Source organism: Podarcis muralis, chromosome 7 (genome assembly GCF_964188315.1).
Source record: "Podarcis muralis chromosome 7, rPodMur119.hap1.1, whole genome shotgun sequence".
Lineage (NCBI taxonomy): Eukaryota > Metazoa > Chordata > Lepidosauria > Squamata > Lacertidae > Podarcis > Podarcis muralis.
The window spans coordinates 14715318-14741785 of NC_135661.1; the positions used below are offsets into that span (position 1 = coordinate 14715318).

Sequence of the window (26468 nt, forward strand, 5' to 3'; positions counted from 1 at the left end):
AGCCGTCAGCAATGAGAGCTGCTACAGTCACCTGAAGATTTGTGATGATACGGAGGTTCTGTGACTGAGTGGGAGAAGAAGAGATGTAAGTTCAGCAGAGGAACCTTCTTACCTTGGAAACTTGGAGATATTTGTCAAGGGTGTAATTGTCCTCCAGCTGCAGAACTTCCCAGAGACCAGCCCCATTCTTACATTGCCTGAAATAAGGAGTGGAAACAGGTTGACCTGGCCTCCCTCCTTCCCTCCCCTTTCAGCATCCCACAATATTGCTGGCTTGCTTGATAGTTCCATCCCACTCAATGTGCGTTCTTAGCTGTTGCTCACATCGCTTTTCAAAAACATGGGTACCAGTCTCCAAATCACATCACATCTGGAGATGTGGCAATCTTATTTACAGGGAACCACTCAGCAATGCACAAACATTCCAAGAAGGAAAGCAGAAAATGCTTAAATAAACAATCAAATCCTGCCTGCTAAACCACAAAATAGAAGGTGGATTAGTATTGCTCAAAGGAGCCTTAATTTTAGCTCCTTAGGATCAACAACGCTCTTGGCCTTGCTCTAGAGTCATCTCAGTAGGAAGCAAGGACAGAGCCCCAATGTCCTGTGTACTCAAATGCCCCCTGAGTAGCCTGATAGCAGGTACACTTACTGATAAGCAGAAGTGATCTTGAGACTCTTCTTCAGGCCAAGGTGCTCAGTGATATTCATGGAAGGAGGCAAGTTGCCAGGCATGTCAATGAACTGGAGATTGGAAAGAGGAGCAAAACATCATTTCGAGCCAATTAACGCTAACAGACCAGGGCAGGGATGATCCTTAGAAATCCCTTTTCCAGCTCGTTCTAGAGGCCCACAACAGTGTGGCCTCCTGCTTCTTCCAGCCCTTGACTGCAAGAACACCGATTTGGAGAAGACCATGCCTGGTTGAGCTCCTGCTGCCCACTGGCCTGGCCCACTCCTGCCAAAGGACTTGGACGTCGCTTCTGGCCTTTGGGACAGGAGCCATATGTAGTCACATCTCCTTCCACAGCAGAACCTAATCTGAATCTTCTCTGTTGCCAACCCACAAAGTTTCCCACAAACTCCTGAGAGAGTCATCCTCGTGCACCAACTGTGTGTAACCGATGAGGTGAGATCTGGTCCACAAAAATCTTATGCCAAATATCTCTATCTACGAGTGAGGCCTTCTCAGCATATAATATCTGTGCTCAGAGAGCTGCGATGGTTGCCAATTTGCTACTGGACAACATTCAAGGTGTTACTATTAGTACAGAAAGCCCTTAACAACTTGGGGCCAATTTACCTGTGAGATCACCTCACCCCATATATGCCCACTTGGCTGCTTGCATGTGTGGAACTGGAACTGCCACAGGTCCCACATAATACCCATTCTACATATGCAAGAATTTGATCTTGATTCTGTGTCCAGGGCAGCTGTCTACCAGCTCCATTGGGTATGCCGGCTGAGACCTTTCCTGGCTGAGACCTTGCCTGCCTTCACATTGTCTCCCCAGAGTGGTACATGCTCTGGTTATCTCCCACTTGGACTACCGCAATGCACTCTACGTGGAGCTACCTTTGAAGGTGACTTTTTTGAACTAAATATCTATGTATTGGTGGTCGGGAACCTCAGGCCAGGGGACCAAATGCAGCCCTCCTGGACATTTGAACTCTGCTCAGGCCACTCCTACTCTCCCCCACCCTTTCCGGTCCTTCTTCACACCCTCCTTTCTTGCCTTGGCTGAAAGGTGTCCTGGAACTGATCAGGCCTCTTCCTTGCCTGGGTGGAGGAGAGAGAGGGGTGTGCGTAGAAACGAGCCTACTGGGCAAAGACAACGTGCCCATTTGTTGCTCTGCCCGCTTTTGCCTCTGGCACTGCCCGTCACTGGACGTGGGCTGCCAAAGCTTGCCCAGAATGGAATACAGCGCTTGGGCTCAAGAAGGTTTCCTACGCCTGTATAAATGACAGTGTCTCTCGTACCACAGGACTCTTTGCTGTTTTTAGCCATTACTGTAACACTTTTCCAGGTACAGGACAAAGGATTTACTGAGCAGGGTTGCCTGGGAGAGTTTTGGCCATGCTGACAGTAATCCGATATCTCTGCTCCACTTTGTGAGTTCTAAGTACAAAAGGAAGCCCTGGCCTGCTTGCTTCCCTCCACCCCTCTTCCTGCAGTTGGCTGAAAGGCAGTGGCAGGCACTTCCATTCTAGATGCAGATCAAGTGTTAATTGTGATTTGATGAGATTTAATTAATTCATTGGCATGGTCTCCTTGTGCCCGTTGTGCCGGAGGGTGAAAGAATGAAGAGGGCCAAGAGATAGCTTAATTGGATCATTCTACACAGCATGGCAGGCACCTTCTCCTGGGTGACACACAGAGAAAGCCGGAGGGAGGAGGAAAGGAAAGGCCAATCTCGGCTGCGCAGGGCTTTGTGCTCAGCAAAGGCCGGAATCCTGAGCTAAGCATGGATAGGATGGCAAGTTTTTGTGAATGGGGTTCCCAGCCTCACTAATGCAGAAGGAGGGCCATTTTCAGGGAGCAACTGCATACAACAGTGCAGGTTAAGCATCACCTCCTCCAACCTGTCAACAGGCAATTGTGGGTTGGGCAACAACTGGTATTTGCCAGGGGAACTAGTTTCTTGCCTACCCTCCTCGTCCAGCCCCCCAGAAGCTTCTGCAGCTTTGTTACAGCAGTGGGAAAACACCCCTCTCTGTCCTTCATCCAAACAATCAAGAAACAACACCAGAGTTTAAAGACACATTCCAGCCTAGCAAGTAATGCCAAGTGGGAGTAGTAAATGATGTGGCCTGGGGAGACTTCCAAGGGCCAGGAAAATAGGCTCACAAACCTGAGGTTCCAAACTTCTGCATTGAAAGAAGCAGAATGAGAACTGGGTCGATTGGGCACAGGAGCTAAAATCTCTGTGGAAGTTCTTTTACAACACCCCCGGAATTAATGGAAGTGGTACAAGAGCACATTGGTTTCTTTACTAATGAGAATTAGCAGGCAGGGGAGATCAACCTCGTTAGATGTTTATTCTTTGACATTCACAAGTCTTGATCTGCAAGCCTCAGGGGAGGGCATTGCTGCAACAGGGGAGCAAGGTCAACCCAACTGCCAAGGCCACTTCCCTGATCAAAAACAAGCACCTGCATTGCAGGTAGAAGGTTCCAGATTCAATGCCTAGCATCTCCAGGAAGGGCTGAGCCACTTCCAGGGCTTATCCACACCTGCCTCTTGCCACACTCTTTCCAGGCCACAGCAATTTATTTATTTTTTTACGCAACAAAAACCCACACTTTAGCATTAATCAAAGCAAACGTCAAGTTGGGTTTTCTGTGGATTGCTGTTTGCTCTGATTGAAATTTAAAGAACAGCTTTCATGGGGAAAGGACGATCTTTAAAGCATGGAGTGTGCCTGGAAAGAGTAGAGGAAAGGTAAGTGTGGATAAGCCCCCAGTGAGTGCAGACAGTGGGGAAGAGGTGGACCAATGGGCTGACTCAGGTTTTGGCAGCTTCCCATGTTCCATACACAGCAATAAAAGAACAATGGGAGCACGACACAGGCTATGAAATTAACTCCACCAAACTGACTAGAATAATAATAATTAATTATTTAAAGCCTACCCATCTGACTGGGTTTCCCCAGCCACTCTTGGCGGCTCCCAACAAAATATTAAACAAAATAAAACTTCAAACGTTCCCTAAACAGGTCTGCCTTCAAATGTCTTTTAAAAGTAAGATAGTTGTTTCCTTGACATCTGATGGGAGGGCGTTCCACAGGGCGGGTGCCACTACCAAGAAGGCCCTCTGCCTGGTTCCCTGTAACCTCAATTCTTGCATTGAGGGAACTGCCAGAAGGCCCTCGGCACTGGACCTCAGTGTCCAGGCTGAACGATGGGGGTGGAGACACTCCTTCAGGTACACAGGACCAAGGCCATTTAGGGCTTTAAAGGTCAGCACCAACACTTTGAATTGTGCTCGGAAACGTACTGGGAGCCAATGTAGGTCTCTCAGGACTGGTGTTATATGGTCTCGGCAGCCACTTCCAGCCACCAGTCTAGCTGCCGCATTCTGGATTAGTTGTAGTTTCTGGGTCACCTTCAAAGGTAGCCCCACGTAGAGCGCATTGCAGTAGTCCAAGTGGGAGATAACCAGGGCATGCACCACTCGGGCAAGACAGTCTGCAGGCAGGGAGGGTCTTATCCTGCGTACAAGGTGGAGCTGGTAGACAGCTACCCTGGACACAGAATTGACCTTCGCCTCCATGGACAGCTGTGAGTCCAAAATGACTCCCAGGCTGCACACCTGCTCCTTCAGGGGCATAGTTACCCCATTCAGGACCAAGGAGTCTTCCACACCAGCCCACCCCCTGTCCCTCAAAAACAGTACTTCCGTCTTGTCAGGATTCAGCCTCAATCTGTTAGCCACCATCCATCCTCCAACCGCCTCCAGGCACTCACACAGGACCTTCACCACCTTCACTGGTTCCGATTTGAAAGAGAGGTAGAGTATCATCTGCATACTGATGAACACCCAGCCCAAACCCCCTGATGATCTCTCCCAGTGGCTTCATGTAGATGTTAAAAACATGGGTGAGAGGATGGAACCCTGAGGTACTCCACAAGTGAGAGCCCAGGGGTCTGAACACTCATCCCCCAACACCACTTTCTGGACACGGCCCAGGAGGAAGAAGCGGAACCACTGTATGACAGTGGCATCTTTTCCCTGCAACTCTTGGGCAGGCGGCCTGCTTTTCCATGCACACAAACTCACCTTGTAGATCTCCTGATTGGCCCAGTGCTTGCACACCAAGGTCTGGACGTTTCCCCCAAGCAGGAAGGTGCCGAAGACCAGGAGAATCAGTAGCCAGGAGAAGAGGAAGCTGAAGACGACACCGCTGTAACAGGGAAGACAGGGAGAAAGTCCTGCAGGTCTCAACACTCCCCCTCCTATTAAGAACAGTTCTCCACATCTCTGAATCAGGTTGCAATTTTTAAAAAAATTAAAAGTCACATGAAAATCCACCAGCATTTGAGTGCAGATTTCTCCTCATAGACATATTTTTTCAAACACTGACCATTTTCAGAGCACCCTCAGACTAGATCCCCTGAAGGTCAAGGCAAGCACTTGTGGATGGCTATACTGGCCACTGAGTTCTGACTGACCACCCTCCCTCCCTCCTCCCCACCACAAAAACACTCTCTTGTACCGTTGTTGAACACTAATCTTTTATTTTTCTTATTTATTGAATTTATATCCCACCCTTCCTCCTGAAGGATCCCATGTCACTCTGGAACATAGTTTGGAATCAACCCTCTGCGCTGGACTCAGACATGCCCAGGAGTCAGGACTCAGACGCGACTTACATTAAGAGCAATCTGGCTCCAGCTTCTCCCCTCCTCTCATAGTCACTGGGATCCTCTCGCAAGACCAGCCCATATGTGCCAAAGGAAAGCCCCAGGAAGTTGCAGAAGACAATCAGCAAGATGACGGTGCAGGCAATGATACCTGCAAGCCACCTGAGGACAGAAAAGTGGGGTGGGGGACACATCAGTGAGGCTTGGAGGAGATAAGCAAACAAAAATCCACTGTACATCCTGTTGCCCACAGACCTGGATTCTACTGGGTGGTTTGTAAGTAAGGGGCCCTCCATAAATGAACTTCTGATTTTATTGTTAAAGATGGTTTCTTAAAAGCTCTGTTATGCTTTTTAATTGTTTGTGTTATTTTTAATATTATATGTTTTATTAAGGACATCTGAATGCCCCTGTTTATTTGAGATTGTGCATTTTAATTGTTTACAGTATTGGTTTTATATTTGTAAACTTCTTAGAAGCCATTTTGACATAGAAGCAGTTCCTAAATGAAAATCCTCCTCCTCCTCCTCCTGGCCTTCCAGATGTTGTTGGCCTTCAACTCCCATCAGCTCCAAGCAGCACGGCCAACGGAGAGGGATGATGGGAGATGCAGTCCAGCAGCACCTGGCGAGCCACAGTTTTCCCAGCCCTGCTATAAGAGATGTGGCTCAATCACAGAACAGGATTCATTGATGAAGCATCTCTTGTTATCAGGGGCCAGGTGAAGTCTGACCTGTTTCCCCAAGCCTTCGGTGATAAGCCTTTGATTGCTGCTTATGTTGAGTTTTTTATTCTGTCGCTGCTGGTTTGTATTGGCCCTTGTGATTAGTTAATTGCACTACTGTTTTAAACAGCTTCTCCTGGTCACTTGCACTTCTGCTTTGAACTGTATGCGTGTTTTTAAATCTCCCTTGTGTATTACTGTATTTTATTGATTGTTTTTATGATTTGTGGAATCCACGTTTTGGCAGAAAGGCATCGTAGAGCTTTACATACATACATACATACATACATACATGTATGTAATTGAAGTGCTTTAAATGTTCTTGAGCACTCTATGCATGCTAAGTATTGTCATTATGATTTTTAAAGTATTTTTGTGAGCAATTAACTGGCCAACAGATTTTTAAAATTATCTTTATTATTACTTTTATCTCCCACTTTTCCTCCAAAAAAGCTCAAGATGGGTGGCATAAATAGGTTCTCCCTCTCCATTTTATCTTTACAACAACGCTGTGAGGTAGGTTCAGCTGAGAGACAGTGGCCACCCCAAGGTTTTTGCCTGAGCAGAGATTTGAACCTGGGTCTCCTTGGTCCTGGGGGACGTGGGGGACGGGGGACGCGGGTGGCGCTGTGGGTTAAAGCCTCAGCGCCTAGGACTTGCCGATCGAAAGGTCGGCGGTTCGAATCCCCGCGGCAGGGTGCGCTCCCGTTGCTCGGTCCCAGCGCCTGCCAACCTAGCAGTTCGAAAGCACCTTCGGGTGCAAGTAGATAAATAGGGACCGCTTTCTAGCAGGAAGGTAAACGGCGTTCCGTGTGTTGCGCTGGCTCGCCAGATGCAGCTTGTCACGCTGGCCACGTGACCCGGAAGTGTCTCCGGACAGCGCTGGCCCCCGGCCTATAGAGTGAGATGGGCGCACAGCCCTAGAGTCTGGCAAGACTGGCCCGTACGGGCAGGGGTACCTTTACCTTTACTTCCTTGGTCCTGGTCTATCACTCTAACCACTACAGCATAATGGCTGGGCTTGATGAGCAGACGGGAGGGAGAGAATGAGAAGCAGATTGGCATGAGGATGGGGAAAAGGGATGCACAGGAGCAGCGGCGTAGCGTGGGTTGTCAGCACCCGGGGCAAGGCAAGTAATTTGCGCCCCCTAACCCGTGGATTTGCGCCCCCTAACCCATGGATTTGCCCTAACCCCAGATATTGCGCCCGGTGCGGCCGGCCCCCCCTGCACCCCCCACGCTACGCCACTGCACAGGAGAATGCTGTTCCTCCTGCGTGCAAAGCACAGAGCTCCATTTTACCTGTATGTCTCATAACGTTTTGCCTCCAAAAAATAGGGCCGGCTCTTGTTCTCAGCCTTCACCAGAGCATCATTCATGGGACGGGTGTGATCTGAGATCGGAAAGTCGTCTGGGATGGACTGCAACTTTTGGCCGGCCTTCTCTATTTCCTCCTTGAGCTCTACAAGGCAAGTGCGGAACATCAGGTGACGGAGGAGCCAAGCGAGGTTTGTGGTTTCTCGTCACACGTTCCTGGGCTGGGCACTGGCATGAAAAGCAAGCCTGGCACCACACCCCAGTGCCCCCAATTCAAATTAAGCCCTGGCTAGATGAATCTACACCATACAGTGGAATTACAGCCTTCAGCCTAGCATGGGAAACATAGGAAGCTGCCCCCTGCTGGGTCCATCCGGCTCAGCATTGTCCACTCTGGCTGGCAGCAGCGGCTCTCCAGTGCTTCAAGGAAGGGGTCTTCCCCAGCCCTAGCTGGAGGAGCCAGGGACGGAATATGGAAGCTTCTGCATGCAAAGCAGAGGCCCTACCACTGAGCCACAGCCCTTCACCCTCAGCATGAGCATGGAAGGGCTTAACTCACCTTGAACAACGTCCGCCATCTTCACCAGAGCTAGTCCCGGGATAGAGTTGAAGCTGCTATTGGCCTAGAAGCACAGAAACCGAAATGTCTTAACACATTGGGCCAAGTGTGAATTTTGCTCCAAGATTCTTCTTGCTCCAAGATTCTTTAACTACTTACCCGGCGAATCATTTCAGAGAAATTAGCCTTGGGAAGCCCATGCAAGGTCTTCAAAACCTTTTCTACTGAAGGTACCTGAGGGAACAAACCACCGATAAAAGACAAGTGCTTGGAAGTGGAGAAGAAAGTGAAAATTCTGTGCATTTCAATTAATATAGTCATTAGTTGTATTCCCCCCTGCCCATGGAAAATTCAGAGCTTTATCTACAGTTATAACCATAACCTGGTGCCGTCCAGATGTTTTGAACTATAACTCCATCAGCTCCAGCCAGCACATCATTGTAGACCAAAAGACCTGGAGGACACCAGGTTCCTGAAGGCTCCTCAACTGGTAAGAGGCATCCTTCTTCCCATTTCCACCTTCCCAGTAGCTCCTGCACCAGGTTGGGGAAGTCTGTGACCTAGAGGAGGAGTGGAGAACTTGTGGCCCTCCAGGTGTGCACCATCAGCTACTGAAATGAGTGTGAAGTGTGGGGCTGATGGCCAAGCTGGGTGTGGAAGCTTGTGCTTCATTAAAGAGGTCCCTGCAATTAGCCTTGACAACTGCCATCCTAGAGGAAGAAAGAACACTTCTGGACAGGAAACATGAACTCTCAACACAGCTAAAGGAAATGTGACATGAATTCAAGTCTATGACCTAAAGAAATACAGCAGAGGCAACAGAACACCTGTCACTGGCCCAAATCCTGTAGTGTACAAGCTTTTGTGCACCAAAAGAAGTGGCACAACTGTGTTTATTTTGCTCATCAGAAATGCAATGGAGAACAGGTTGCCCTTTTAAAGGCACCTTTGTACTGGAGCAAGAGTCTCCATCCTGGAGGGGCCCTGCCTCTTGGTGAACTTACTTTGCGGTAGTTAGCGCCCAGCTCCAAACTCTGAGCTTGGCTCAGGGCACCAGCGCAATAGATGCAGCCTGGATCCTCCAGGAGGGAAGTGAGGCTTTGCTTCCTGTCTTTCAGGGCTGCTTCCAGCTCATCTTGTTGCTGGATCAGGGCCTGCACAGTCTTGTTGAGAGTCTGCAAATGGTGCAGTGAGTTCTGTAGGTCTTAAAAGAGAAAGGTCACATTAGGGCTGCCGCCTTTGTTCTGGCAAAATACAGGACAGGATGGCGGCAGGCAGGCAGCGGGAGGTTGGGGGCAAATTCTTTTCCCACCTGGTGCTGAAACACGTGACCTTTCACACACCCTTTCACATACATGCAGTAATGTATGGTAAAGGTAAAGGTAAAGGTACCCCTGCCCGTACGGGCCAGTCTTGCCAGACTCTGGGGTTGTGCGCCCATCTCACTCTATAGGCCGGGAGCCAACGCTGTCCGCAGACACTTCCGGGTCACGTGGCCAGCGTGACAAGCTGCATCTGGCGAGCCAGCGCAGCACACGGAAACGCCGTTTACCTTCCCGCTGGTAAGCGGTCCCTATTTATCTACTTGCACCCGGGAGTACTTTCGAACTGCTAGGTTGGCAGGCGCTGGGACCGAGCAACGGGAGCGCACCCCGCCACGGGGGTTCGAACCGCCGACCTTTCGATCGGCAAGCCCTAGGCGCTGAGGCTTTTACCCACAGCGCCACCCGCGTCCCACCACGCCACCCGCGTCCCAATGTATGGTACTGGACAGCAATACATGCAGGCCAGAGCAAAAAATAAATGAGCATATTCTGATGGGGGGATGAGCTTTGTTCCACATGTTAAATTCTGAAGGACAGAAAAAAAATATTAGGGAACAGGGGGGATGGCAAGCCATATGGGGAGCTACTCTCCCCCCCCCAAATGTCATGTGGATAACAATGTTCGGAACGGGGGTTTCTGGGCTACACCTGCACAAAACCACTTGTTTCTAGAGACCCAGAGCCTGCTCCTCTCTGAGCGACGGGGCCCAGCGCTCCCAGGTGGCAGCTCTGCGGATGGCCGCCTTCACCCAGCCCAAGCTGCAGGGAACTGGAAGCAGCAGCGTGAAAGCCTTGCCCTGGTTGGATCCTCCTTGGGGGCGAGGTGAGGAGAGGGAGTCAGGAGGGAAAAGGAAAAGGAAGAAGTGAGAAAAGGGAGAGTGTGTGCGTGCAGCAGCAGAGTGGAAACAGGGAATACAAGACAAACTGTGTCCTGTATTGAATCAATACAGGAATTGTACATTGAAATAAGAGACAATCCTGTGTTATACAGGACGGATGGCAACCCTAGCTCACAATAGGTTGTGAATTCTGCTCTTGGTTTATCTTATTTTCAAAAATAAATAGCTTATAAATATGCTATCTTTCCAGGGTTAAGTCCACCCAGAGTGGCTTATGGCAATAAGAACTACAAGTGTGTTTGTCTCAGTATTGCTCAAAACAGGAATAAAGCAGATTCATGAAAACAGAAGCAGGCTCAGAACTACATAACAGAATAATACTGTAATCTCCACCCAGTGAATGGGACAAAACATTATTTAGGGACGGCCAATGAAAACAAAGGAGTCTGTCAGGCCCTCTGAATGGCACTCACCACAGCTCTGTGGGGAGGCAGTTCCAGAGGTGCCCTCCTAGACCCAGGAGGTGGACACACCAGGAGGGCGTCCGGTTCAGATGCTCCATCTTCACCCTCAGAGGCAGTCTGCCTCTGAATACCAGTTGCTGGGACTCACAGGAGGGGAGGGCCCTGAGGCTGCACTCAGGTCTTGCTTGCTTGCATCTCTGGGCATCTGCGTGGCCACTGGGAGAACAGGATGCTGCACTAGATGGGTCACTGGCCAGACCCAGCAGGCTCTGCTTATGTTTTTACAACATCTCAGTATGTGTGCATGATGGTACAGGTGCAAGTAGTCGTCCCAAACCCTTTAGGGCTTTAAAGGTTTACACCACCACTCTAAACCGGGCCTAGAAACACACTGGAAGCCGGTGCAGCTTGAATAGTACAGCCATTCTTGAAGCTGAGCACTGTATACCCACCAGGACTCTGCTGGCCACGACTTGGAACCAGTTGAAGTTTCCTGACCATCTTTAAAGGCAACCCCATTACAACAGATCACTATATTTGTCCAAACAGGATTATTTTATTTTATTTACCGGTAGTTGCACTTTGGGACAGGCACCTGTAATGTAAGCCTTTTAGGGGTGACTCTGTGCTTTCATCATGCATGAACCACAGGTATCATTTGGTAAACTGAGGGTGTAAACCATGTAGGATGTGTCATCATCAACCAGCCTTCTGCAACTTGGTGCCCTCCAGATGGCTTGGATTACAACTCCCATCAGCCCCAGCCAACAAGGCCATATGATGCTACAGCTGAAGGGAGCATAGCTAATGGGAATTGTAGTCCAAGCCACATCAAGGGCACCAGGTTGCAGAAAGCTGCCACAGTGTCGTGGCCTATGAGAGTTAAAACATAACAGCTTGAGACAAGTCTTGATCTTACCTTGCACTCTGGCCTTCAAAGCATCCATGGCAGAATAGACATTCCCCTTGAGCAGGAGGTGGATGGTGGTGCCAATGGTCCAGCTGACATCTGAAAAACACAAAAGCACCACCTGTCAAACCTGTGGCAATTCCCACCTCTTCAGCCTAGCTAGGAAGATGTCTTACGCTGTACAGCTGTTATGCTCTTGTTGGCTTTACTTATTTTAATTCACACTGTGATTGCTTTATTCTGCTTTGATGGTTCACTTGTTTTAATATTTGTGGTTTTAAAATTCATTCTTAGCTAATCCCAGAATATCAGTTACTGGGCAATACACAAATACAGATAATAAATTTATGTAATGCAGTTTTATATACTGCTCTGAAATCCATTCTTTAATGAAGACTGGTTTATACATTTTAAACTCTCCGGACATTGACACATTTCCCCCAGCCCCAAGCTGCTCTCTGCATTCAGAAGAAAGTTTTCAATAGCACCCATGGGAGCCTTTTCTCCATCTTCTCTTACTGCTTGTGCCAAACCAAGAGACCATCAAACCCCACTCACATTAAATGTTTGGTCTGAGGAGACACACAAGCAGGAGCCGGACCCATCCCTGAGTGCCTGATGAGGGGACTTCTGCAGACATTTGCATATAATAGCCTGTTGCATTCACACAAGTCTCGTGAACACTTAATATATATATGTACACGTGAAAAAGCAATGTGTGACATGGCCCTGAGGCAAACATAAATATACACAGCAATGGCAACTTACTGTTCAGGTCACTGAGGATTTGCTGTTTCGGGACTGTAAACTGCTCTACGGTCAGCTGAACTCCCTATAGCAAGGGGTGGGAGGAGGAGGAGAGAGAGACTTTTAAAGGGTTGAAATAAGAGCTCAACTCACAACTTGGCATCTTTCAGGAAAGATTTGCATCAGACTTCATTTCTGACCCATGCAAACCTTGACCCCTTGCTACAGAAAACCCCCAGGGTTAGGCTGTTTGTTTTGTCTTCTTGCAAAGCTGAAACGAGATATGGAAGGCTAAGCTCTTAGCCCCATAAGGTCCAGCAGGAAGACAGTGAAGCTTTACAGTACTTGGACTTGGTACCTATGGCTTATTCAGTGACCCAGGAAGGGGCACTACTGGCAGGGTGACATTCCATGTGAACCAGTGAACCAGTCTGTGCACGTGAATGGGCCTGTGTGGGATACCTACATTGGTAAGGGCTTTCCAGGTGGTCCACATTCCATATAAATCAAGTTTTAAGAACTTAAGAAGGGTCTGCTGGATCAGTCTAGTGCAGGGGTCTGCAACCCGCGGCTCTGGAGCCGCATGTGGCTCTTTTACACCTTTGCCGCGGCTCCGGGGCGGATACTAGCGAGGGGAGGAGGCGCATTGTGCGCCCCGACACTCCCCACTGTGGCGGGCGCTGTACTGGCTGTGACGTCGCATGGGGGCGGTGCGTGCGTTAGTCACGCACCGTCCCAACGTCACCTTCCCGCCTGCCCGCTACATTGTAAGGGGCATGTACGCTGGTCACTGCATTGAAAGTGGCATGTACACTGGTCACTGTTTTGAAGGGGAGTGAAGAACACACACACAAAAAAGGTAACTTGTTAATTTAACGTTTATTTCTATGAGGAGGAGTAATTCTGAGGGGTCAAACAAAGAAATTAAAAAAAAGTGACAAAAAAGTTATTTTTATAATGACGAGTTTTGCGGCTCCCAGTTTTTTTTTCTTTGGAAACGGGTCCAAGTGGCTCTTTTTGTCTTAAAGGTTGCAGACCCCTGGTCTAGTGGCCCACCTAGTTCAATATCCCATTCTCAGTCGCCAACCAGATGCCACAAGCAGGATATGAGTGCAACAGCACTTTCCCCTCCTGCAGTTTTCAGCCACTGGCGTTCAGAAGCGTTATAGCCTCCAGCTGTGGAGGTAAAATATATCCCTCAGGATATAACCACCAGTAGCCACTGATAGCCTTCATGAATTTGTCCAATCCCCTTTTAAAGCCATCGCTGCTTCTTTGCTTCCTTGGGACACATTTCAAAGCCAGGCTGCATGTGCCCCAGCAGAAAACCCAGATGTGGTACAAATGCTTCTGTGACTTCAAAACTCAACCCAGAGGGCAAAGGGACAACTGGAAAGGAGGCAGAGAGCTGGCTGTATTCACAGGAAACTTCCCAATGTCTTTGTGGAAGTCAGAACCTTGGCAGAATGAGAATGTCAAGAAATACAACAGGGATGCTGACTTTTCGACTTGGTAATGAAATTGGCCACAGTCCATTTGCAATCTGTCAAGTGGGATAGATTTTTGTTTTGTTTAGTTTTGTTATTTGTAGGCAGTAGTGTGTGTTTGCGGTGCCAGTAGCTGAAATTCATGCAGAATTTGTTCTTTGAGAAAAACAATGTGTGCACACACAAACCTAGTTGTGTTGCACTGTCTGGGAGTATCTTAAGTTTACCACTGCTCCCCAGGATAGTTATACAAGAATATGGCTTTGCTAATTTTCTTTGCATTTATCAAGTCACTTGATGGGGAAAGGCCGAGGCCCTTCTTCATGTGCCTCCTCCATGAGAGGCCCAGAGGATGGAAACACAAGAGCAGGCCTTTTCTGTGGCGGCTCCTTGCTTGGAGAATGCTCTGCCCAGGGAGGTTCTCTGCTGCCTTCGTTACATATCTTTAGGAGCCAAGCAAAAACATTCCTCTTCTCTATGGCATTTTAAACTGTGGGGAGGGGGTGCTTTTGTTTGATACTATGCGATATATTTTTGTGTTTTTATATTGTAAACTGCCCTGTGATCTTCGGATGAAGGGTGCTATACAAATTAAACAAAGAAACAAATAAAATAGAGGTCCCAGGTGAAACTATGCTCAATCTTTATTGACCATTTGTTCTGAATTGTTTCCAGAGAGGTCATATGACAAGGAGCATTCATGTTGATTTGCTTGTGGTTGGGATGAGTGAATATGTCAGTTTCTCATCTTTTCAATGTTCAGTTCAGTTCTCCACATTTCCACATCAGTATGTGATCTTTTTCTTAGTCGTCATGAAAATTCATGCAGTTTTGCTTAATATACACTTTTTTGCAATGCAATTTTCCCTAATATGCATATGTTTGCAATGCAAATTTCCCTAATATAATGTATTTTTGTATGTTTTTTCCCCACAGATACATGCATTTTTATGCGCACACACACCCCAATATGCACTTTTGAACATATTACTTGGCTGGAGAACTGCACTGCAAAATTCAGAGAAGTTATTGTTTCGGAAAGTATGAATTAGATGTTTGCCTTTAAGTACAAACTGAATTAAATTTCTCCTCCATCCTTAGCTTGCCTTATGGTTAATCATTTGTCCATCCCACAGTCTTCTGTACATATTTTTTTTTTTTTTGTACATTTAGCCGCCACTTATAGTTCTGCTATGTGCTTGAATTGCACTTGCAAAATAGACTGGAGGCAAACTTGTTGTTTTGCATGTGGAAGTGGTGGGGTCCGTAGGGGCTCCTGACTGTGGATTTGCCACATCGTATTTTGTTTAGCCTTACGTAGGCTGACTTATGGGACCCCCCCTCTTTAACGACAAAGAATCCTGCAGCTCCTTAAAGACTAACAAATCAATCATGGCAGCAGCTTTCCCAGAGAAAGATGTCTTTGTCATATTCATGCATCTGAGAACTAACTGGTCATTACGTGGGAAATCTGTGATTACTGCTTCCAGTGTAATTTCTCCTAAAAGCAACAGAGGGTGGGACTGACTGAAATGGAACACCAAACACCAGGAGAAAGGCATAGAAACCAGCAAGTATGCAAAAAGGACAAGCATATTTTCATACATAAGTGCCCACCAAAAGGAATTATTATAGTTCGCCGCATTAGGGTCACAGCTTCCTTCTTCAGCATAGGCAGGGACATTTGTGCAAGCTGTTTCAGTTATTCTACAGAGTTTTAAAGTTTAAGATTGCTCCAAAAGAAAAATTCTGTCTTCCAAAATGCATTAGGTTGTAACAAAACCCTCTTAGTTTTCGCACACTTTGGAGTTCAAGTTTCTCATCTCTGCACTTCTTTCTGTTGTGGACTGGGTCATTGCCCAATATGATGCCCTCCAAATATTTTGGTCCCCAATTCCCATCAGCCCCAGTCAGTTCAAGGTAGGCTAGCTGGGACTCATGGGAGTTGGAGTCCAAAACATTTGGAGGGCATCATATTGGGCAAGGCTGAACTAGAAGCATTTTGTTGTTTACGCCATCCTAAAAAACACACATTTTCTCTGTCCTGCTATGTGGTAGGTGCCAGATTTAAATGACACCATGGAAAGCTTGCAGGTTTGTGGCATCTAAGTGGAAAATGTTTGGTGCAGGCTTATCCGATTTCTAGTTCAGCTCCTCCCAGTCAGGGAAGTAGCATCTTTTTAAAACTCCCAATAACAGGGTGAAACAATAAAATACCCATTAAGATTTAATGCTGTGTATGAACAGCAAATTAAAATGATTCCCAGCCAACTAAATCTTCCCCCACCACTCCACTCCCAAATGGCTCATCACCCACTTCTGGTTAATGAAGCTGTTCCTCTGCAGCTTGCCCCACTGCTCAGCAACCCCTCGTCACCCTTTCGACCACCCCATGGCGCCACATATCTCTCTTGCAGGCTGCAGAGCAGTTTCTCAGCTTTTTCTCTGCTCTGGGCTTGCAAAGGGGACGTGCCACTGCCAGCTGCTGAAGAAGGTTGTGGCACATTCAGAGTGCCCTGGATTTGTGTCTCCAAGGACACCCGCTTGCCAGTTCGCATTAGCACACAAGCAGTTAAGGAGCCTTGCTGCTGCTGCTGCCAGGCGCAATGGTGGCTAGCATGCCAACCTATCTTATGCAGAGGCTGCCTTGTCCTTCCACTTTCTCAGAGCAGAAGCAGAAACAGAAGCAGCCGGTGGGGGGGGACACGGGGGGGAGGACGTTTCTGCATCTGAACCAGTGGCTGACACACTCTGGTGCCATGAAACATCCATCTTCACCATGGCAAATTAGAATTCAATGCAGCTTGAGGCAGCTCCAAAACATACATTAAAAACACACCAAATGCAAATTTCAAGCACATAGCTTCCCCCAGAGAATTATGGGAATTTATCCCTCACAGGACTACATTTCTCAGTACCTATAACAAGCTACAATTCCCAGGATTCTGTTTTCGGGGTGATTCGTGTGATTTAAATGTATGGTGTGGATCTGCCAACAGTGATCACCTGCTGTTCTCACAGAGAGCAGTTCAGAGAGCAGTTTTGCTCAGTTTCTCATATTTTGCTATCTTAATTTCAGTCTGCCACATTTCCACATCAATCTGCATTTTTTAAAAAGAGTTTATTCACACATTCCCCTAATATACACATTTTTAATACACATTTTTTTGTAAGAGAACTGCATTGCAAAATTCAGAGGTGTGTAAATTTTGAAGTATGGGTGTGTTTCAATTTGTGTGTTGTTTGGGGTAGTTTGAATTAAGACGGCTTCACATTAAAATGTGAACTGAATCAAACTCCACCCCCCACCCATCCCTAAGAACAGCTCAGCGCACTGAACCACCAGCCTCCCAACATTTCTGATCCTGATCTGCCCTCCTCAGAATTTCACCTTCATCCTGACTCATCTCTGCCCTGTCCCACACCCACTGGGCTGGAAAACCACTTCCCTGGGCCTCAGCACCCAATACTTTGAGCAGAGACCTTCTTGAAAACAAGTAACAGGAATCTTGTAAAGCAACCTAGAGGCACTTATGCCCGAGAGCACCACATAGGTCCAACTTTGCAATCATGATTCTATACCCATGATTCTATACCTGGACATCTTAATAGTAAAGAGACAAAATTTCCTGGCAATAATGACTCATAGCAAAGACGGATGGGCAGAGAAAGAGACAAGAGGTGTTGCCAACTTACTCGGGGGACCCAGTTCATGTGGTGCCTCAAAACCTGCAGGGTGTTTAGTGCATCCCGGGTTCCAGGCTCCAACTCTTCTTTCACCTTCTGATTGGCAGCAAAAGCACAGATAACACCACCTCTGCAAGAAAAGTGGTACAAGCATAGTATAAATAGTGATCTCCTCTGTCTGACTATGCACGTCTGTTGTTTTGGTTACTGAATACTGGATGAATAGCAAGCAATTGAATATGTGGGAACTGTATCCATGTATACATACACAGTGGAGTGGAAATACTATCAGGCAGAGTGATTGCTCATTCACACATTGATTTGCAGCCATCAGGTGATGGACCTGTAGTCTGCCTCCCAGGCAGTTTTCATGTCATGCCAGCATTCTGTACTTCCAGGGTTACTGACTTACTTCCCTCCCTTTCCTCCAAGGAACTCATGGTGGCAAACATGGTTACCTCCTGTTTTAGCATCGCAACAGCCCTGTGGGGTAGGTTATACTGACTCGCTCAAGGTCCCTTGATGAGTTTCATGGCCAAGTGGGGATCTGAACTCTGATCTCCCCAGTCCAACATTCTAACCACTGCACCACGGTTGGTCCAAGCCTGCCTTTAACCTTCTCAGACTGAGGACCATCTCCAACCCCAGCCTGCAATATGGGACAATTCTCTGCTTGACAGATCTGACATTTCTTTCTCATTTGCGCTTTAATTTTCTCATTAGTCTTTTCTTTCTCCATTCCACACTTCTTTTCTCCTTTAAAAATAAAGCCTACACAACAAAAAGAAGAGGGTGGTGCTGGCTCTAAAATCCACATGAAGTTGCAGCATCGTCCACTTGAGAGTCCTGACTCACTAGCTGAAGGCCAAAATGCTAAATTAACATGAAGCACAAGGAACAGTAATCTGCCTACAATGTCTCTGCAAACATCTTGAACCACTGACAGTGCCGGCATAACTTGTCCACAACAAATCAGGATGTACAGAAACCGGGGGAAAGTGGTTTGTGAAAGGAAGGAAGGGAAGAAGGAATGGGGCTTATAGGAATGGTGCTCTGTGGGTTATAGGGAGCCCCACCTGCAAAGCTTCAAGGCGAGTTAAATAGCCAAATGAGTTTGGTCAACCATGAAGCCCAGTGAGTGAGTGACCTTGGGCCAGTCAATGTCTCTCAAGCTAGTCTACTGCACAGGGTTGTTGTGAGGATAAAATGGGGAGCAGGGAAGAACTGTGTACACCACCATGAGCTCCTCAAAGGAAAGGTGGGACAGAACTGGAAGGAGGAGGAGACAAAAAGGTGGTGGACCAGATGGGCCACTGTGTTACGATATAGAAGCAATGCGGCCGCGAGCTGCTAGCTTGAAAGCAAAACATAATGGGAATGTTGGGACTGTTCCGTGGGAAACAGAGGGACAGTCTATTCACAGTGCAAAGCACCGGATTTAGCTCAGAGTGTAATATGAGCTGTACAGGAAGTACAGGAGGTGGAGTTTGTGTCTCTCTGCTGTTGGAGTTTGAAGAGAGCAGACGTGTTTTTCTGTAATGCTGCAAAGACAGAAATAAAGGCATGTAAATACATTTCTGTCTATCTCTTTCCCCTGCCTGGGGAGGGCAGGGAAGAGTGGTGTGTTCTTCGCACGCTTGAGGAGGATCGCCGATCGCGACCTAGCCTGTATCCTGCTCGGGAATGCAGACGGGGAGGTCACCAGGAGATCAAGCCGGGTGCCTGGAGAGTGGCCAGTTTCTCCTGATAAAAGCTTGATTTCCTAACACACTGGTCTGATTCAGGCCAGTTCTTGTCCTTCTTATGCCCCTGTGCTCTTAGACACTGGTGGGCAAGAGTTACGTAGTTTGGGACTCCAACTCCCATCTTCCCTGGCCCTGACCATTGGCCATGCTGGCTGGTGCTGATGGAAGCCCAACACAATCAGGAAGGCCTAATTCCTTATTTAAAGCTATGTAGGTAAAACAACAACCACCACCACCACCCAGAACCTCTAAATATGTCTGGTAGGAAAAGGGAGAGCCAATGCAGGTGTTCAATGGCAAGCCTCACATCCTCCACAGAAAGTTTCATCTCCTTCCCCCTCCATGTAACTGTTGGTCCTACAAGCAGCCCTCCTGCCGCCGCCGCCACCACCACCACCACCACCACCATTGCACGGATGTCGTGGACTAGCTCAGGTCCTCACTTACAGGATGACAAGTGTGGTCAGGAGCAGGCAGAACATGAGGAGGTTGCGCTGGCAGAGAAGGGAGCGGCGGTATGCCTTGATCCGCCCGCCACAGTGCCTGTGCTTCCGGCAGCAGCAGAGGCACAACCCGGTCATGGGCACCGCCACAAAATAGATGACAGCAATTGTGGCACAGATGATGTATCCTGTTTGATACTGGAGGATCTGGAGAGGAAAGCAAGAGTCCTTCAGAGAATGATTGCTGGTCTCTCTTACCACCACCACTCTGCTTGGCTTCTGGGACCCCTGAGGCCATATTCACACCACACATTTAAAGCACTATCATATCACTTTAAACAGTCATGGCTTTTCCCAAAGAGTTCTGGGAGCTGTAGTCAGTTAAGGGTGCTGAAAGTGGTTAGGAGACCCCCAAGTCCCATCCCACAGCTACAATTCCCACAGTGGTTTAACAATCAATCTCTCTTCCTATGGAACACTCGGAATTCTAGGTCTGTGAGAGTAATGGGGGTCTCCTAAAAAGTCTCAGCACCCCTAAGAAACTACAGCTCCCAGAATTCACCGGGGGCTTTTTAAAGTGGTATTATAGTGCTTTAGATGTATGGTGTGAATGTAGCCTTAGTTATGATGCTCATTGTAATTGAAAAATGTCCATTGTTAAGAAGGATTAGGTTGGAGCGGGGACATGTGGACTCCTTGTATGCTGAAATGTCATGTTATCAATGGAGAACCAAGGAGACGAAATTTCCAGAGTAGTCAGCCATGATAGCTTTTTTGCAGCAAAACCAAGGAAGACCCTTGGTATTAGCTTTTGTGGGATACAGACCCCTGGGTAAGAGGGTGGCACTTGAGGAGGTCTACCTAGGAAGGAATTAGTTTAGGGCTGCCATAAGTCTGGAATTTCCCAGACATTTTGAATTAAATGTCCGGGTTTGAGGGGTGGGTTGTTTTTTATTTTTATTTTTATATTTTTGTTTTGTGTATGCTCAGAAGGCACTGTGCCCCAGAACAGGAAGCAGGCATCGGGTGGCCTGGAGCGGCCTGCTGGGGGTCGTGCCAGGCTTGGTGTTGTTCCTGGCCACCACCAGGCCTTGTGTGACCATCCTGGAGCTGCTCAGCCTCCCATCATGAGCCGGAGGCTGAAGACAGCAAAGGTAAGAGAGGTTGGGGGTGCCCTGATGGTGGGGGTCCAGGTTTTTGATCCCTGGAATATGGCAACCCTAGATTAGCTGAGATGGGAAGGACTCCCATGTCTTCTGTTATAATCTTCTCTTAACAACATCCTCAGGTTTACTGCCCACCAACTCCAAGTCCTCGCCGTTTCTTAAATATCTGCTAATGTCAAAGGTCTTTCAACTGTCTACAGAGCCTCCAAACATTGTTCCCCAGCTATACCTCCACTTGAGCCCATGTCTCAGAAAAGGTTCTTGTGGAAGCCATGTATGCATAAGCCTCAGAACTGTAGGTGGGCATATAAATAAGAAAATACCTAAGAAACTAAACTGTGGTATCCAACATGGATTACGAGCTCACAAAATGGTGGACTTCCTCCCCCTAAGTGGATTTCCCTCCTCTGTCTTTCCTTACCTGTGAAGTATTGGCAGACGGTGGGTCATTTAGGGCATCCCTCAGCAACTCTGTGGAATAAGACACATTAGTTGCAGAATATTCAAACATTGCCATAGCAACCCACCCCTCAACACCTTTGCCCACGGCCTGTGCTTCTCTTCATAAAGGGAAGATCCAGTTCAGCACCAGTTTTGTGTACTTCTAAAACTCTGATTTTTTAAAATAAAAATCTTTAAAAATAAAATTCTTAACACTAATTATACCTTCCTTCCATCGCAACGGTAGGAGTATGTTTGTCTAGCCTTTCAAATGTCTCCCCAGAAACGCGGAACAGTATCAAGGCAACCATGGTTCCTACAGAACTGACAAGCCACTTCATTGACCTTTCTTCTCTTTGAAAAATTATTTTATTGGCATTCTATACCTTATTCCAAAAGAAACATGAATACAGTCAGGCCGCTCTCTCATGGTTAAGAGTTGCCATCTTTAAACTTGACAAACAATGGGAAGCCCAACCATTCATAACATCAATGGAGCAAATTGTTGTTCTTTCTTTTATTAGTATAATCACTGAGGAGCTTCCTGTGACTATGATTAATTGTGGGTACCTATTATTTGTCTTTTTATTATACACACTTTGAGAAAAGGGCTTGTTCCCTTTGGTTATTAGAGCCTCTCTCTTTTTGCATGGAAATGACATGGAAATGTAGACCACAACTCTGTCAACAGAGGCTGTTGATCCGTTCACAGATGGATCCTGTACATGTTTACTTGCAAAATGTCTCACTAAGTTCTATGAGGCTTACTCACAAGGAAGTGTGCATATAATTGCACTCACACACTACAATCCTGATAATATTTACTTAGAAGTAATTTGTACAGAGTTCAAACCCCGGTAAGTGTGAATAGGACTAGAGCTCAACAGTTCAAGCTTGAACATGTCTACTCATAAGTAAGTTCCTGAATGCAGGCAAGTAGGTACAAGTTTGCAGTCCTGTCTCCCAAGCAGTGACTGCATTGGCTTACATGAGGGATTGTTCCTCCATACAAGGACCATTCATATAGAAAACTAGCTGTCAGGATCTAGCCTACCCATCTTTCTAGGTGCAGGATGAGAGGAACACTTTCATATGGAAGAGCAGTCGGTCACAAGAGCATTCACCTATAGCAGAAGTAACCATTGTGCTGCCCTTCACACGTTCTTCACTGCAGCTCTCAGCAGCTCGAGCAGTGGCAGATTTCCGTACAAGCTTAACAAGCTATAGCTTAGGTCCCCAGTCTCTTGTCCCCCCCCCCAAAAAAAAAATTAAAGGAAAAGAAACCGGACGTACATTTCCAAAATATAAGATTTTTTAAAATGGTTTTAGATACCTATTAAGTCCATAAATTACCACATAGCATATATTCAACACCAAAAAAAGCGACAATTTGTTGTTGACAAAGGACAGCTGGACATATAAAGGACCCCATTACTTTCAGTAGCTTAGGGCCTCATCCAACCTAAATCCAACCTTGAGCCCAAGCCAAGATGACCAGTGGCCTGGGAATGATGGGCGTCATAGCCCAACAACATCTGAGGTGAGGGGCTGCACATTAGCTATCCCTGGCCCACAGTCCTAAGTGGTGCAACTCATCTCTGTATGCCTCAATTCCCCACACCCACTAGGGTGTTAGCATCTACTTAATATGTAGGGGAGGGCAGTTAGTTCTGAAAAATAGTTTCGGAGAGGAGGTTAACCCCTCAGTGTTGCCTAAGCAACCTGGCAGCTGCTCACCATAGCTGCAAAGAAAGGAAAAGGGCAATCTGGTTGTGCATCTCCTTCTTCTCACGTACTTTGGCCATGAGAACCAGGACCTCAGAGGGCCTAAATCAGGGGTAGTCAATATGGTGTATCCAGATATTGGGGATTACAGCTTCCATAACCCGTCAACACTGGCCAGGTTTATGCGAGTTGTAGTTTACATGGAGAAGGAAGAGAAATCCAGCTCAGCTTGCATTTAATGGTGAATCAACCTAATCAGCACTTTCTGAAACAATACACCAATCGAAAACACAGCCATCCTATGAAACGCACTTTTCTGAATCCGGCAGTGCAGTTTTCCAGCCAAGTAATGTGTAGAAAGAAAGAGGAAAGCGTGCAGAAAACTGCAAAAGTTAGTGAAGATGACATACAAGAATGTGCTCCATTGGTGGAAATTGCACCATGAAAATGTGTAGAAAAGGCAAAATTGCATAGAAAAGGGGGGAACTGGAAAAATTCACACTAAAATGTTGGTGAATTTTCATGAGGACAAAAAATAATAATCACAAACTAATGTGGAAATGTGGAGAGAACTGGGAGAGAAACTGAAATGTACATATTTGTCCATCGCTAAGTTCACAGCATCTGGGCAGCACCATGCTGGCTACCCGTGGACTGGAGCAGCACCTTGTCACATCCAACCTTCAGTCCTGTTCCCACTCAACTCCCAGTCAGCTGGTACAAGTTTGCAGTCAACTCCCCGTCAACTTCCGTCTGTGGAACAAACAAAGCTTTGCTACTTGCCCAGACAAGTTGATTTATTAAAAGGAATCCAGGTAGAGAGGAGGGTCATGTGTCCCTTTACACTGATCATCTGGTCACAATCTTCCTGGCCAGGGTCAGATGTCTCATAAATGTAAAGGTAAAGGTACACCTGCCCGTACGGGCCAGTCTTGCCAGACTCTGGGGTTGTGCGCTCATCTCACTCAAGAGGCCGGGGGCCAGCGCTGTCCGGAGACACTTCTGGGTCATGTGGCCAGCGTGACATCGCTGCTCTGGTGAGCCAGAGCCGCACACGGAAACGGCGTTTACCTTCCCGCTAGAAAGCGGTCCCTATTTATCTACTTGCACCCGGGGGTGCTTTCGAACTGCTAGGTTGGCAGGCGCTGGGACCGAGCAGCGGGAGCGCACCACGCCGCGGGGATTCGAACCGCCGACCTTTCGATCGGCAAGCCCTAGGCGCTGAGGCTTTTACCCACAGCGCCACCCGCGTCAGATGTCTCATATTTTAATTTAAATTAATAATTTCTAAATTTGCATCTATTCCATGCAATTTATGCAAATCAGTGCCCCCTTCTTTGGTGATTCATTTCCTCCTTTTTGCCGATGCGCAAATGGCCAGCGGGGGGGGGGGGCGCGACCCCAAGGGACCCATCACTTTTTGACTGTAATATGAGAGACGTTGGTGGACTCCCTCCTCTGCTTTGCCACATATGCCTTGAATCCAAACAGCTGACATTCAGGCACCCCAGTCCTCCTCATATGAGAAATACCTGCATTACAGTCCTATCCCATTCTATCCTAAATCCACTGTCAGAGGTAATGGGCCCCTGAATACAACGGGGGAGACTGCTGGTGTTGCACTCGGGATCTGCTTATGAGCTTCCCAGAAGAAGCATCTGTTAAATTGTAAAGTTAAAACAATTACTGTATGTTTCTGTCAGGAGCAATGTTGGAAACGAATATCAAAATGTGTTTCTTGCCCGTGTGGAAGGAATTGATTTGCCTCTTGCCTTCCATTCTAAGTCATGTTTGCAGCTCCCCCTTTAGCACCCAGTATGGGTGAACTCACTCCTCTGAATCCGCCTCTGCCAGATGAACCCCCTGCCAGATTCCTATGAGGCTGGGGTCTGCCTAAGGTACAGAACAGACTAGGCGTGCTGGTGGGTTTTGAGGAGGGGAAAGACGGGAAGCACCCACATAAATTGCTACATGGTGGATCAGGCTGCAGGGACCCTCAGGACACTTCCAGATGACCTCTTTATCGAGCATTCATTTTGATTTGTTTACAGGGAAGTTATACAATGTCACATCGATCGTTATCCCACACTTTCAGTACACTTTCCTGTCACTTTCCTTACTGCAAAAAGTTGCATTTTTGGAAGACGCAGATTTGCTGCACAAGAGCGCCAAATCCACTTTAATTACACAACCTGAATTTGCTGGATAGGCACCTACCACTGGTGTGTGTGTGTGTGTTGCATTTTAGGCACCCCAGCAGAGAAGAATGAAGCTGCTGTTAAGAGCCTTCAGCGGCAGTAATGCCTGGGGTTTCTTTAACGTGTGTCTTTCCTTGTGGGTCCCACATTTTTCTCAAAGGTCTCAAGGCCTTTCTGTTGCCTTGGCTCTCTGGTTGCTTTTTTCTTTTCTTTTAACCAGTTCCTTCTTCTGTGGATTTAGAACTAGGCCAGCCACAGATCTGAGCAGGTGACAAATGCTTCACCCTCATGCTATTAGAAGTTTTATCTGCTGATTCTTGCACATCAAGCTACTCTTGAAGGTACAAGGCCTGGTCAGGCTACAGCTTGTTCTCGTTTGTTTCTTGCTCCGTTGGCAACTGCACCCGGCTCCCACGGCTGGGAGAAGTCGGCTTCCTTACCTGTCGGGAAAGGGTTCTGCTGAACAACTTCAAGGTAGCCGTGGACAAGGGCGTAGAGGTGATCCATAGATCCAGGGACTCGATGGTGGGCAGGAATCCGCTGCTCAGCACCCACATCAGCAAACTGGAGGATGGGCGAAGGGCTTCCCAAGGAGCATTGCTGAGAGTGGACAGGATCCAGGAGAATGACAGCAAAGGCCAAAAGCAGGAGCAGCGGACATGGCATCCCAAAGCCACGGGTGCCTCTTGAAAGTGCTGCGTCCTGCATTGGCTCAGAGATGAGTCTAAGCCCCCGAAATATGGCAGTAAAGAGGTGGATGGTAGCATCCAGTGCTATGGGAGGGGATTGATCCTCCCCAGTGACTCTCTCTTCTTCCCTTGGACCAGCAAGGGGAGCAGCCTCTTTTCTTGCCGTCGGTCAGTGCTCCCAAGCCCTGCTTGCAAAGCAGAGGGCATGAAGGAAGGGAGGCATGGCCACTGCTCCCTCTTCAGCTGATCATCTCTGTCTGCAGCTGAAAGGCGGAGGGGGGGGAGCAAGCAACAACCCCAAACCTGCCAGACGAGTTTGATCCTCGCTGCAGCCTGAGCTTCTCGCTGCTTCCCAGCTAGTGGGATGGGGCAGGGTGCGGCTGCTGCGCTGGGTGGAGGGGAAGGAAATGAGGAGCTTTTCCCAGGAGACATTCATTGACTTATCCCCAAACCTTATGATTGTTCACCCACTGCACTGAGTCAGCTGGCCACATGCCCTTGGTTGCCACAACTGTAGAGGGAGGTAGCTGCATCCTGCCCCTAATTAAAAATATAACACCTATTTTCCTAAGGAAGGCACATTTTGAAGGTATATTCAAACATTTCAAGCAGGTTTGTCTGGTGAAACTGACTCTCC

General features: G+C 47.6%; 1 protein-coding gene across 1 annotated transcript in view; it reads right to left on the reverse strand.

Moving 5' to 3' along the window:
• PROM2 (prominin 2) overlaps nucleotides 1–26144 on the reverse strand; it is a 50511-nt gene extending 24367 nt beyond the window's left edge. Inside the window, exons 1-14 of the mRNA XM_028741069.2 lie at nucleotides 25583–26144; nucleotides 21200–21249; nucleotides 19617–19819; nucleotides 17434–17554; nucleotides 12272–12335; nucleotides 11513–11602; nucleotides 8970–9169; nucleotides 8125–8199; nucleotides 7966–8029; nucleotides 7392–7551; nucleotides 5375–5527; nucleotides 4782–4905; nucleotides 653–744; nucleotides 113–197 (exon numbers count right to left, since the gene is read on the reverse strand). Coding sequence (XP_028596902.2) covers nucleotides 113–197; nucleotides 653–744; nucleotides 4782–4905; nucleotides 5375–5527; nucleotides 7392–7551; nucleotides 7966–8029; nucleotides 8125–8199; nucleotides 8970–9169; nucleotides 11513–11602; nucleotides 12272–12335; nucleotides 17434–17554; nucleotides 19617–19819; nucleotides 21200–21249; nucleotides 25583–25850 — 1749 coding nt within the window. The 5' untranslated portion in view covers nucleotides 25851–26144. The remainder of the gene's footprint in view (nucleotides 1–112; nucleotides 198–652; nucleotides 745–4781; nucleotides 4906–5374; nucleotides 5528–7391; nucleotides 7552–7965; nucleotides 8030–8124; nucleotides 8200–8969; nucleotides 9170–11512; nucleotides 11603–12271; nucleotides 12336–17433; nucleotides 17555–19616; nucleotides 19820–21199; nucleotides 21250–25582) is intronic.
• Nucleotides 26145–26468: the final 324 nt, after the last annotated feature.